The 14,170-nt window shown below is 39.2% G+C and overlaps 1 protein-coding gene across 1 annotated transcript in view; it reads left to right on the top strand.

Annotated features, from left to right (window-relative positions):
• Window positions 1-14,170, top strand: part of ADAM12 (ADAM metallopeptidase domain 12) — a 288,191-nt gene that overhangs the window by 142,232 nt on the left and 131,789 nt on the right. The window contains exons 4-5 of the mRNA XM_060768619.2: window positions 6,779-6,857; window positions 12,634-12,710. Coding sequence (XP_060624602.2) covers window positions 6,779-6,857; window positions 12,634-12,710 — 156 coding nt within the window. The remainder of the gene's footprint in view (window positions 1-6,778; window positions 6,858-12,633; window positions 12,711-14,170) is intronic.

Consider the following 14,170-nt stretch of genomic DNA (forward strand, 5'->3'; position numbering starts at 1 on the left):
CAATTTAAAAAAGGGCTAGCATAGAGGCATATGTTGTAGAGTACCCAGCCTTTTCATTTAGTTGTCACAGCAATATTAGCAACCCATAGAACAAGACTAAATGGGAAAATGAATGGTTAAAGGGAAAGAGAATAAGTTGTGCTCTGGTAAACAACTTGGCCAAAAATAAAAAAATACATATATCAAAGAATGCTTTTATCATTGCATCTTTATTTTATCATTCCCTTTTCAAAGTCCATCTTATCCCTACAATTTAAGATTAAAATGAAAGACTGATGCAGTTACCAAAGGTAAATTGACCATAACTGTGGCAGATATCAAAGAACAGTCTGAAATTCTCATTTTGATCTCAATTGTGGTAGACCTGTTGAGTTGCTGGAATTGACCTAAATGTTGATTCATCATTCGGTAATTGATTAAATGGGTCTATTTTAGTGGGGCTATCAGCAGAATTCTGGCCATAATGATGTCTAGTTAGACTAGATACTGCAGCCCTGGAAATATGCCTGGAGTTTTATGTTTTTTTAAGCAGTACAGCCAGACTGAGCTGGATTCAACTATCAAATCTGTAGAATACACTTGCCAAAATCCTGTGTATTTTCTGGTGAGGTGGAAATTGACACGAGTGTACCTCTACTGGGCTGCTTCTGGCTGTACAACCCTAGCTTAAAGGCATCAGATGTGCTCTCAATCAATAGCCATGGGAGCAAAGAGTTCCCTGGCAACATTTGATTGCAGTCACGCAGCCCAGGAAAAGGAACAGCCATCTTCCTCCTCGGAAAATTAGTTTGTGCTTGTTGACTCTGTTTTCAAAGAACGTGAATCAGTAAACAAAAGAGTTTATTATTTTTGTGAAGCATAAACCCTGATTGAACATCTTTGGTGAGAACTGGTAGGGGAACCTGCTGATCTTCTGATACTCTGGTAATAAAGGAACTGGTCTCATGCCGCATGTTCTGCCCCCATGCTATCTTAACTACTTAGAAGGTGAACTGGCTGCACAAGGAACAGATGGGAGACTATACAGTCGAATCAAACAAGAATTTATTAACTGACTAGAATTTTAGACTTTCTCTCCTTTTGAGTCTCACTACAAAGTCTTTATGAGGAGAGGTAGAGTCTTTGAGAGACAGTCACTGTTCTGGCCAAATTGGAGCTCTTGAGAGAATCTTTATTTCTTCTTATTGTCTCTTTCTTGTAGGGTGTTCAGCTGTTTCTAAGATCATCTCAGTATTTAACTCTCAATGGACTTGAATACAGATTCCAATGAACTTGATACAAACAGTTCCAACTGGACTTGAATGCAGCTCATACAGCTCTGACTTGGATGTGCTATTTGTAGACCCTCCAGCCCACCTCTCTCTTCATCCTCCAGTCATGAAAAGGCTGGCTCTTCCAAGAACCAGAAGTGCCTTGCTTGAGGCTCTGCCCCAAGGGGATTATTAAAGGGGCAGGGCAACAGAGGCTTCAAATGCAAAGAGGTTGTCTAGACTGACTCCCCAGAAACTGTACATAAAAAAGCTAATCCCTCAAACTAAAAAGAGATTAACTAGGGGTAAACAGTGAGGGTCTCCATGGGGCATGGTACCACATCTGTCTGCATCTGAGGACGTAGAATAATAATACTTTATTTGTAATCCACTCTATCTCCCACAGGGGATTCGGGGTGGTCTCCAACAGGTAGCAAAATGGCAAACATTCAATGTCAAAAACAGACACACAACAAATCAAATCAAAGACAATAGACAAAACAATCTCAATATAAGCCTATACACTAAACCAAAAACAATTAACCGAAAATTAATGCAGTTAGCTGCCATGGCTCAATGTTATGGAATCATGGGAGTTGTAGCTTTACAAAATATTATTTATTTATTTATTTATTTCGTACATTTCTATCCCGCCCTTCTCCCCACAAGGGGACTCAGAACGGCCTCACATAGGCATCAATGATGTTTACAACATATACATCAAAGAATACAATAAAAGAGTAAAACAGTAAAATCATCTTAAAACATCAAACACATCAGCCAATACATTGATTTGCCAGATAATATTAAAATGCCAATAAAACCAAAAATCAAACCGAGAAGTCTTTGGATTCATGTGCCAAGAGTGCTGGTTCCCCCCACTCCACAATTCCAAAGCCCAGGACTCCATGCTACATTAATTCTTCAGTGTAGAATTAATGTGGTTTGACACTACTGACTCCATAAAAACTTACGTTACTAACTTGGTTGTCCTATGGCACATCTACCATAACCACCAAGGCCCCTACTACACTGCTCTATATCCTGGGACCAGATCCCAGATTATCTGCTTTGAACTGGATTATATGAGTTATACTTCCAGATAATTTGGGATAAGTAGATAATCTAGGATTAGATCCTGGGATATAGGGCAGTGAAGAAGAAGCCTTAGTTCCAAACCAGCACTGAGGGGTTTTACTGTGCAGATGAAATTCTGGAACCAGCATGCAGCCTTGATAGTGATTAATCAAACCAAAAAGCATTGATACACATTAAGGCCTTTCTTTTGTGCACTTTCATGGAAATTTATTGCCTAGCCACTGTGGTTTAAAAATGCATTAATGGTCAGTGTAGATGGGGTCTTGGTCTCTAAGGTAATACAAGATTCCTTTGCAAACTGATCTTCCAGACCAGGGTTTCTCAAACCATGCTCCTCGAGATGTTTTGGACATCAGCTCTCACAATTCCTAAAAGCTGCTAAGATGGCTAGGAGTCCAAAACATTTGGAGGAGTTTGAGAAAGGCTGTTCCAGACTAGCACAGCTATGTCTTCCAATTGTACATCTGTCTACAGCAGGGGTTCTCAAACTTTTTTCAGCCGCTGAGCCCTTTTTGAAGCAAAATTTTCTTGTGGAGCCCCCAGAAATGTTTGTATATTATATATAATGTATGTTATATACCAGACATGGACAAGTTTTTTGAGAGTGTTGCTTTTTCAGATTTGACAGATGGGACGGGGCAGTGGCAGATGGATGGAGAGTGTTTGTGTAAACCAGTGGAAAAAAAAGATGAACAAATTCCTATACACACTGCACATATCTCATTTGTAGTGCAAAAAAACAGAGAGAAAGAACCATACAATATTTAAAATGAAGAATAATTTTACTCAACATAGACTTAACAATATTTCACTGGAAGATCCCAGAGGCCATCCAGCCAACCTCCTTCCATGCAGGAAAAGCATAATCAAAGCAGCCCAGACAGGTTGTTGTTGTTGTTGTTGTTAATAATAATAATAATAATAATAATAATAATAATAATAATAGAGCAACCTCAGGAACCTTCCAGTCCGAATTCCTTATGCTATGCAGTAAAAGCACAATCAAAGCACCCCCAACAGATGGCCATCCAGGTTTTATAATAGAAATAGGAGCAACCCCAGGGCGATCCAGTCCATCCCCCTTCTTTCATGCAATCAAAGCAAAATTAAGAGAGGGCCATCCAGCCTTTGTAATAATAATACTAATAACAACATCAACAATAGCAAAAATACCAGGGGCAATCCAGTTCAACCCCCCTTCCGCCATGCAGGAAAAAACACAGTCAAAGCACCCCTGAGTGGTGGAAGGGAAATAGGGTTTCGGAAGCAAGGGATACAAGGGGTAAAGTATCTGGGTGGCAAAGAAGATGAGGGGAAAGGGCTTTTGACAGCAAGGGAGGCAAGGAAAAAGGCTTTAGGGATATGGGAGGGAAGCGAGAAAGAATCCTTTTGCCAGCAAGAGAGGCAAGGGAAAGGCTTTTGATGGCAAGGGAGATGGGGAAATGGCTTTTATTGGCAAAGGAGGCATGGAAAGGGGTCTTGGCAACAAGGGAGGAGGGGAAATGGCTTTTGTTGACAAGGAAATGGGGGAGGGTAGGAGCAGGAAAGAGTAGGGAAAGCTTGGAAGGAGTGGAGGAGGAAGAAGGAGGAGGGAAGCACGGAGCACATCAGTATGCTTTGCGAAGCCACAAGAGCTGCGTGGAGCACACTTTAAGAACCTCTGGACTACAGTAACCCTAAGTTCTCCCCAGTGTGTTCTGTTTATGATTTATGTAGGAACACTTCCCAACTTTCATTCTCTATATTGTGAACATGATGTGTTTGGGAATGGGAATCCCGGTGTCCTTGAATGTATTTGTTTGTTCATCTTCATACTTATCTTCTTTTTCAGGTAGTTTGCTGTCCTTCTCCCCCAACGAAAAAATAGAAAGCTTTCTCATGTATATCAAATTTACACAGTCATTATAGGAATACAATAGCCTATACAAGTTCCCTCCTCTACCTAGTCTTCTTACTCCTTTCTTACTCCTTTCTTGGAAGAAATAAATGGAATAGAATGAAAGTCATTCTTTTTATGTTAAAAAGTAAGGTTCTACAGAAATGCTTTTATTTAAATCCCACATACTGAAATGGTATCGGTTTCCATAAACTCTGAAGTACTCACTTTCCAATCACTGTAGGTTGCACTGTAGAAATTGCAAATGATTATTATCAGACTGTGTGTCATTAGGATGCCTTGGAAAAGTTAATGATAATGGGGTTTGGAGTTGCTAGGTATCCTCCAATCCTGAATATATTCACTAACATGAATATGAATCTTGAACAGAATCCTATTCTTTCAACCTATCTTTCTTTCCTTCCCACATATTTGCTAGTCAATTATTCCTCCTCAGAGTCCCTGTGTTCTTTTTGCTACCAGTTTGACTAAGGGGCACAATGATTTCTCTATAAATACAAATTCTAAATAGTGGAAAAGACTAATTTCTACCTTAAGGAAAGTTTGCTGGCAGCTGAAAAGTGTAGCAAACATCTGGAGCATAGGGACTAACTTTAATTGGTATATTTAATAACACAGCACCCTGGGGTTATTTCTGATGGATAGAGTAGCAGGGGGACTCCAAGGAGAAATGTTTCTCCAGGTTTTAGTATCAATAATAGAAGTAGTAGTAGTGATAGTTGCCATTGTCAATCACTCTAGTGCCAAGATCTTAAAGCAGGATTTTAAAAATTATTATTATGGGGCAGTATCCTTTCCTGGGTATTATAAAAATTCAAAGATGTATCCACTGTTCTTCAGCATGTATTTATTTTGGAGTGATCATTGATAATCATCAGTAATAACTAATATTGAAGGTAAAACCCAAAAGTTAAAAAATGAAATTTTGGGCCTTATCTTCAATATGAATCACTCATTATTAGAAAAGGAGTTCTGAGGTCCCTTCAACACTGATAGGTAAAGTGGACTCAATCCCACACCTGCATAAAAATGGACTGCACTGTTTTACATCTTCAAGAACCAGTGATCTTTCCCCACTGAACCATCCAGCTCCCTTTGGATTAACGTACAGAAAGCAGGTCAGGAGAGGGATCAAAAATATAATTGGTTTGTTATATCTCTCCAAGCATGTTGTCTACCTCTTCAAACTGCAATAAAACTGAGCACACAATTAGGCTTGTGTAATCCGGGTAAACCCTTATCTGTTTTGTGTCCTGGCTTTTGGTGGGGGCCCCAATCTGTTTTTGGGACCCTCCTGAAATCTGTAGGGCAAATATCTGTTTTTGCTCTGGGGTGCCGAAAGATCTGTTTTCTATTGGCTCATTAAGGGGAGGAGAGCTTCCCAGTCTCCCCTTCCCATGATTTTAGGCATTTAAGCTGTTTCTACTCTAGAGGCAAGGCACTAAGCTACAGGCAGGAAGGTGCTTTAAGGAGGTTTCTTACCTGTTTCTCTGCTCTAGAGGAGAGGTGTTTGGTAACAGGCAGGTGCACACGTTTTCTCTCCTGGGCCTTCATGCCAGACACGTACTCTTTCCAAGACAAGGAGGCAAGTTCTGTTTCTTACTCTAGAGGAGGCACTCGACTGCAGGCAGGCATGCTTTCTGGGACAGCATGCCACACACACACACACACACACACTTTCCAAGGCAAGGAGGCAAGTTCTGTTTCTTTGCTGCAGGTAGCCTCATGCGCTTTCTGGGCCTACACGGCACCACATGCACACTCTTAACAAGGGAAAGAGGCTGCTTACAAAAAGCAGAGGAGGACCTAATATCAGGTCCCTCTTGCTTTTGTGCCATGGAGTTTTTGTGCTTGGGGGGGGGGGGGGGAGGGAGCTTACTGTTCTGTGCTCCCAATGATATGGAAGGGAAACAATGCCATGAACTTGTCTACAGGCAATCTCTATACAGTCAGGAATTTGGGGGTTTGTGGAAGTGTAGTATAAGAAGTGATTTCTCTGAGTTCTACCTCATCCATGATATCATGTCAACCTTTGCTGGGGCATGTGGTTACAAGTTCACTGGACATCTTTAACCAGGATATCTGTGAATTTTAGGTACAGTGGGAATCATACTCTGTAAACATTTCCCTGGTCATCAGTATTTTTCTTAATTTTGTATGCTATATCAGCATCTCAAATGTTTGCCTACTAGTCATAGAAGCATAAAGTAGTCAAATCTGATTTAACTGGAATGTTTGATGGGGGTATCAATAAAATACAGTGTGAGTTAAACATCATTACATGAACAAACAAGCAAATGTTGCATTTCTTTTTTAAAAGCTGCCTTTTGAAATACATACCAGCTACTCATCCATTTTTGCTTGGATATTTCTCTAGCAGTCTTGAAACAATAGTTAATTCTGTTGCTTACAAGTGCTCACAGACACTTTTAATCCTTCTGTTCTGCTCTTTCATTTTGTAAAAAGTAAACTGAATTCTAATAACATGGCTTTGAAATTATGCCTTAAGATATCCTTTCAATTCTTTCCCCAGTGGCCTTTTTGCTGGAAATTTCACAGAAACACATTATTTGGAAGATGGTACAGGTGCCGTTCTCATGCACAATTACACGGTAAGATTTGTCACTTCTGCTGGGAGGTGGGGGGAAGAGTGGGGCATATAATCCTAAAAAGCACAAGAGAACTGTACAAATAAAATGGTTAGTCTCTTCTTGATTTTTAGATCACCGTTTAGGCTGGTCGTTTTGTTCAAAATGCACATCTGTGGGAAGAAATGCTCGAAGTAATGTATGACAGGTGGAATGGGGGTTAATGGATAGAATATTTGTGCACTTAAGGCTCTTTGGAAAATGTACCCATTAGAGTTTTTAACAGCAGCTATTGTCGCAGAGATAAGACGTGAAAGCCAGTTTCTGCAATGTGCAAGCTCTCAAAAAGCAATTGCGACAAGGTCCTTGCAGTCTTCAAAATGCAGAAACCAGGTGTCCCCCTTTGATTCTTTGTCAGTTTCCACTGAATCAGACCTTGAGAAATATATTATTGGTAGTGACAAGGGAGAAGAGCTTGTGGGACAAAAGATCCCTGTCTTAGCTCATATTTGTTAAAATGATGAGTAGAATCCTCACATGGAACTCAGACTTTCCTTTGATAAATATACCAGGCTTCTTTGAAGCCATGGCATTTGCTTCTTCCATCTGTAAGTAAAGCTTCTTAATTAAAACAGCACAGTAGCTGAATTTAATTATTACATTTATCTTTTATCTGTTGATTATATCCAGCTTAACTGGCCTTGCGATCTTAACATTTATCTGTTTGATGTACCAGAGGAAGCAGAATGCTTTTTCTTGTCTTCCAATAATAGGCCCTGTAGATAGAATCAAATGGAGTTCTGTTTGGACTGTCATCTTATAGTGGAGTTTTTGGTGTGCATGCTTTTAAATTAACATTTGCAGAGTCATGGCTTCCAATCATCATCTTAAATCTGAGGGTGAACTTTGTAAGCAATTATTCTGTAACTCTGGTAGGCATAATGGGGAAAATGTTGCCCAAATATCCAACACTTGAGTTATAAACCACTTTCCCAGAATGGGACTTAAGGCAACTTAGGAGCCGCCAATGGCACAGTGGCTTAAACCACTGAGCTGCTGAACTTGCCTACCGAAAGATCAGCAGTTTGAAACTGGGGAGTGGGTTGAGCTCCCGCTGTTAGGCCCAGCGTCTGCCAACCGAGCAGTTCAAAACCATGCAAATGGGAGTAGATCAATAGGTACCACTTCGGCGGGAAGATAACATCACTCCATGCAGTCATGCCCACATGACCTTGGAGGCATCTACACACAACGCCTGCTCTTCAGCTTAGAAATGGAGATGAGCACCAACCCCCAGAGCTGGACTCAACTAGCCTTTTATTTAAAAAAAAATTCATAAATTTTTAATTAAAAAAAATACACCAACCTTATACATTGCAGACATATACACATACACATACATAGAGAACCTGCCACTCACAGTACAATTAAGCCTCCTCAACCCACCCCCAGTGCTACCCACCACCTTGGCTTCCGTCACTGATCCACATAGAGTTTATACATATTTTCTTTAACCCTCTCTACTTCTAGCTCAATAAATTCCTCTTGTTTTTATTTCTTTATTTCTTTAAATCTCCTTCAAGCATGCTAAGGCCAGCTTCCAGTTTCTTTCAAATATTTCATGATTTTCACTGGACTAGACTTAATGTCAAGGGGAAACCTTTACCTTAGAAGACAGAAAATTGTCGGAAAAACACGTATGGTTAAAATATATTCAAAAGGACTAAAACAGTATTGAACTCACCACAGATTTAAAAAGTGATCAAAATAACATTTTAAAACAAAATAAAATAACACCAGCATTAAAGATTATTTGAAATAATATTTTTGATGGCAATGCATCTGCTTGCATCTTGCACGGCTGGTGTTTATTTCAAATAGGTATATGTAACTTCAGTGGACCCAGGGGCTAATTTGTACCCCACCGTGGCACCAAATGTGGAGATCAGCCCACACAATAAATAATAAATAAAATAACCATGTACTTCCTGGTTTAAATGACTTTGGGAGGCATGAGAATAAAAAGGGCTCATTCCTGCTTTTAGAAACTTCGTTATCAAGGCATGTTCTCTAAATCATTAAGTAGCATTGTAGCCAAACATACCCTTTGTTTGCAAATGATGAGAGAGATCTGCTTATGGCCTTAGATAATTCTACCACTGCATGACTACAGTCACAAAACAGTAGTGTGACTTGTCTCTATAGTTTCTTCAAGAGGTTCCTGACTGATTAACACATTTTAAGGTGATATGGGCTGTGAGACCTTTGGAGGGTGTAATTATCTAAAATGTTCGTAGAAATTATATAATTTTTGACTGCTTCTTAAAGCTATTTGCCACTTCCAAGGTCCTAGTTTGGATCAAGTCTATGAGATTGGGAAGGGCAGCTCACCCGTTTATTCCCACTCCTTTCCTGAATCAAATTCCACCCTCTCTCTGCTATTTTTCCCCATGGATCAAAGCAAGTACTGCCAAAGGAGATTGACATATTGTGCGCTAGATGGATAAACACATGCAAGGTGGATATTTAGGATGAACAACACTCTTTTATTCAGGTTGTGCCTCAGGGACCTCTTTCTTCATTGTGCTTGTTTGAGGGCTATTCAGACTATTTATGTACCACTTAAGGTCTCTGTGTCACTAAATCAGGGCATGGGACCTACAAAACAAATATTTTGCATAGAAAATTGCCTGTCATTAAAATTAATCATCTGATTGATGATGCAAGGCCCTATAGATTCAGTGGCTCTGCATACTTCCAAGGATCTATGACCCAATCACTTTGGTTGAGACATTAATAGGGATGCCTAGTTGGCCCCTTCCATGATTCATTATGTCTGACCTGTCCTTCAACTCATTGTTTGCATTGCTTTGTGGTCCCTTGGCCTGGTAAAATCAATCAAACAGTCTTAGTTTTATCTATTTCTAAAATGTTCACATGCGTAGAATAGTAAAAATAAATACATATACATTAAAAATATTTTCCAAGTTCTAGTTTTCACTGACAAGCTCTAGAATAATTGTTAAGTTCAAGGTGGGACTGTTTGTCACCACATGCTTCTCTCTTTTTTTGTGGCTCATCTTGGTTTTTCCCACCTTACCACTTCTGCAGTAACAGAGATGGAAGGGAATATTTTTGATGTAAAGGTTGAGTATCCCTTATCTAAAATGCTTGGAACCATAAGTGTTCTGTATTTCAGATTTTTTCCAGGTTTTAGGACATCTATATTTGTAAGTATATGAATAGTGAGATATCTTCGATATAGCAACCAGGTCTAAAGAAAAAAATCATGTATCTTTCATATACATTTCATATTCATAGTGTGAAGGTAATTTTATACAATATGTTTAATAATATTGTGTTTGAAACAAGGTTTGCATCTCATCTTACAAACTAGCTCGGGCACTGTGGTCAGTGGAGGAGGCCATACTCTCAGTCCCACTCCCACCTCAAGTATGGCTGGTGGGAACAAGAGAGAGGGCCTTCTCCGTGGCTGCTCCCCCTACCTCTGGAACTTTCTCCCTAAAGAAATAATGTTGCCTCCTCCCTCCTCTCCTTCGAAACATGACTGAAGTCTTACTTTTGCTCACTAGCATACAGAGAGAAGGAGGATTAGACAATGAGAGATCACTATCCAACCTTTGGTTGAGAACTATTTTGTATCCGGGCTATGTTAGTCCATGTTTAGCCCAGTTACCATCACTGGCCACACAACCAACCCACACAACTTTGTGAATGATAGTTGGCTTCTGAAAATCAATGTGGATGCTTATGATCAGATTTTATGTCATTATATAATTTTTGTTTGATTACATTTGGTTTAATTTATTGATGTTAGGTTCTAATGTTGTTTTCATATGTGGGGTTTTTCTGGGATTATTATGTCGGTACTTGTTTGTTCTAAGGAGGCATTGCCATTATATGTTGGAATCTGCCCTGAGTCCCCTTGAGAAGATAGGGCCAAATATAAATAAAGTATTATTATTTTTATTATTGTTGTTGTTATTTTTTGTTATTAAATCATCAGAAAGCAAAGGTGTCAGTATCTCAGCCTCTCATGTCAACAGTTACAGATTTTGGAGTATTTTATATTTCAGAATTCTGGATAAGGCATGCTCATCTTGTTTAACCTCTTTGTCATACCTTTCTTTCCTTATATATTTTTTAAATTGACATAAATCAAAATGATCTAAATCTACACATTTTTCACTCTGATTTAGGACATTATTTCTTGTGTCCTTTTGATACTGGTGCAGATCAAACAGATAATCCAGAATGAACTTGGGGGGGGGGGGCATCATTTCATTTCTTTTTATGCAGGGATGTGTACTGCAAAGAGATGATAAGATTTTTATTTTTCACACTCAGTTGCCTTTTGACACAAAATAAATAAAACAGAGAAATACTCGTATCTTCAACTAATATTTTCTTTATGGTATAATCCAATTTGCCAAGAATTCAAACCCGTGAACTATGAAAGCTCAACCGTGATCTTTTCACGCTATTGCATTCTCCAACAAAATCAAGGTGGTCTTTAGAAGTCTGCTGTCTGAAACTGTGTAATTGAAAACCATGCCCTGGTTTTGGAAAGGTTAATTAATGCACCTTAGATGTGAATGAACCAAGGAATAAGAGGCAGAGTGAGATGGCTGTCAGGTTGAAATATGAGTGATAGCTTTCCTTTGCGCTAATAAGATAGTAACCTTTGACAATGGTTTTTGTGCTTTCCATGTGACATTCAAAGAAAGCAGAAGAAAAGAAAGGAGAAAATGCAGGACATGACTTAAACATTATTTTTCAGCCTGGCCCATAATTAGGAATATGGTTTTATCTTTCATCAGCAATAGCCTTGAATTCCAGACAAATGTGTAATTTTATTGACTATGTATCTTTTGTTGTAGTCGCCTTTGTAAGCAGCTGGATTTATTAAAGAAATGCAATAACCCACTTACAAAATGAAATGGAACGATTGCTTCTGAAATTAGAAATCTCCAGCATTCCTGTTCCTAATAACATTCTACTTCCAAGTTAGCCCAATTTAATAAAATGGTCTTGCTCTCCCGTGTTCTCACGTTCTGTTTCTCTCTGAAGCTATAAAGCTGGTGAATAGCTTTATTACTTCAAAAACACAGTTTTCTTAATTATGTCTTATAGATCTGCTTCATATTACTGCAAACAAGTTGCATGTACAGCTAAAGCCTTAGAGTGAGTGGCAGTAAAATCTTTGCTGCTTAATTTTACACAATACTTCACCTTATAGTTTTTTTTTCCAATCACATCATAAAAAGGCAGGGTTGACATGATGTTTTAATATTGATGTGATCTTTGTTCTTTATTGAATGAAGTACATAGTGAACTTGTTTAAATCGAGCACCAAACCCTGAGGAGCTTCACACCTTCCCTCAAAGATTTCTCAGCACAATAATTCTGAAATACCTTAATTTAGGGAAGATTTTTTATTTTTGAAGGAACATGAGTTGAGCATGCCTTATCCAAAATTCCAAAATTTGAAACTCTCCAAAATCTGAAATATGTTGAGATAGTGACACCTTTTTTTTCTAGTGGTTCAGTGTACACAAACTTTGTTTCATGTACCAAATTACTCCAGTTGTCTAAACAATTATCTCCAGGCTACGTGTAATAGATGTATACAAAACAATGAAATGTGTATCTAGACTTGGGCCCTGTCTCCCATATATCTCTTTATGTAAATGTATGGAAATAGAGGTACTGTTTCTAAGAGATATATACAAATAGCATATAAGGATTGATTTTTCCTTTTTATCTGTTTACTTATTAGAATCACTGCTACTATCATGGTCATGTACAGGATTATGCCATATCTGCAGTAAGCATGAGCACATGCTTTGGACTCAGGTAAGTAGGAAATCATGTAGACAACTAACTTCAGGAGTCAAACTGTTAGGCTATTTTGTGTGATTACAGTGCTTTATTCACGGAACTTTAGATGGGATCCAGACTACTTTTTTTGTTTTCCACTAGCCGTCCCCTGCCACCCGTTGCTGTGGCCCAGTCTGGTGATCTGGAAAATAAAGTAATGAGAAAATGTTGGTTTCTAATATATGTAATTTCTTTATGCTTGTGGGTAAACTGTATTTGATTACATTTTCTTGCCCTAGTGAAGGGAGTTGGACTGGATGGCCTTAAGTATTTTCTATTGGTCATAGGGGTTCTGGGTGGGAAGTTTGCCCCAATTCTATCATTCGTGGGGTTCAGAATGCTCTTTGATTGTAGGTGAACTATAAATCCCAATACCTACAACTCCCAAATGTCAAGGTCTATTCCCCCCAAACTCCATCTGTGTTCCTAGTTGGGCATATGGAATATTCATGCCAAGTTTGGTCCAGATCCATCATTGTTTGAGTCCACAGTGCTCTCTGGATGTAGGTGTACTACAACTCTCAAACTCAATGTCAATGCCCAGCAAACTCTTCTAGTGTTTCTGTTGGTTATGGGAGTCCTGTGTGACAAGTTAGGTTCAATTCCATCATTGGTGGAGTTCAGAATGCTCTTTGGTTATAGGTGACCTATAAATCCTAGCAACTACAACTCCCAAATGACAAAATCAATTTTTTGAGTGAAGGACATACATTGGGTTATTAGGTGTCTTGTGTCCAAATTTGGTGTCCATTCATCCAGTGGGTTCTTGTGGGTTTTTTCGTGCTATAGGGCCATGTTCTAGAGGCATTTCTCCTTAGGAGGCTATAGGGCCATGTTCTAGAGGCATTTCTCCTTTTTCGGGCCCTATAGCCCGAAAAAACCCACAAGAACCTAGTGATTCCGGCCATGAAAGCCTTCGACAATACATTCATCCAGTGGTTTTTGAGTTCTGTTAATCCCACAAACGAACATTACATTTTTATTTATATAGATTTGTAATCCTCCCCTGTTTTCCCACTGCTGGCTCTGCCTTTTTTCCACAAAAGAAGGAGAGGAGGAAGAAGAAATGTCTTTTGATTAGTAGCACTAAAACCTCAGTTTCTAGAAGTACCTTAAGTTAATATCCTATACCTACTTATCTAGCAACAAGTCTTCATATAATAAATGGAACTTATGACTTCATCACACGGGTCTTCGCAAGCGACCCAGGATGCATGCAGTACACTTCATCTACGGAGGCCCAGACTGCTCATCACACAACATACAACCACTTCTGGCAGGTCTCCATAGATAAACCATACTGCAAGCATCCTAGGATGCACTGCCCAGAACATGGGAGGCAGCAACGGGGCAAGCGAGGAGGAAAGCCATGCGGTGATGCTTCCCCACGTGTGATGGGGAAGCATTATTGTGTGCAATGAGATGCAATAGGATTG

The sequence above is a fragment of the Anolis sagrei genome, chromosome 3, assembly GCF_037176765.1.
Source record: "Anolis sagrei isolate rAnoSag1 chromosome 3, rAnoSag1.mat, whole genome shotgun sequence".
Classification (NCBI taxonomy): Eukaryota; Metazoa; Chordata; class Lepidosauria; order Squamata; family Dactyloidae; genus Anolis; species Anolis sagrei.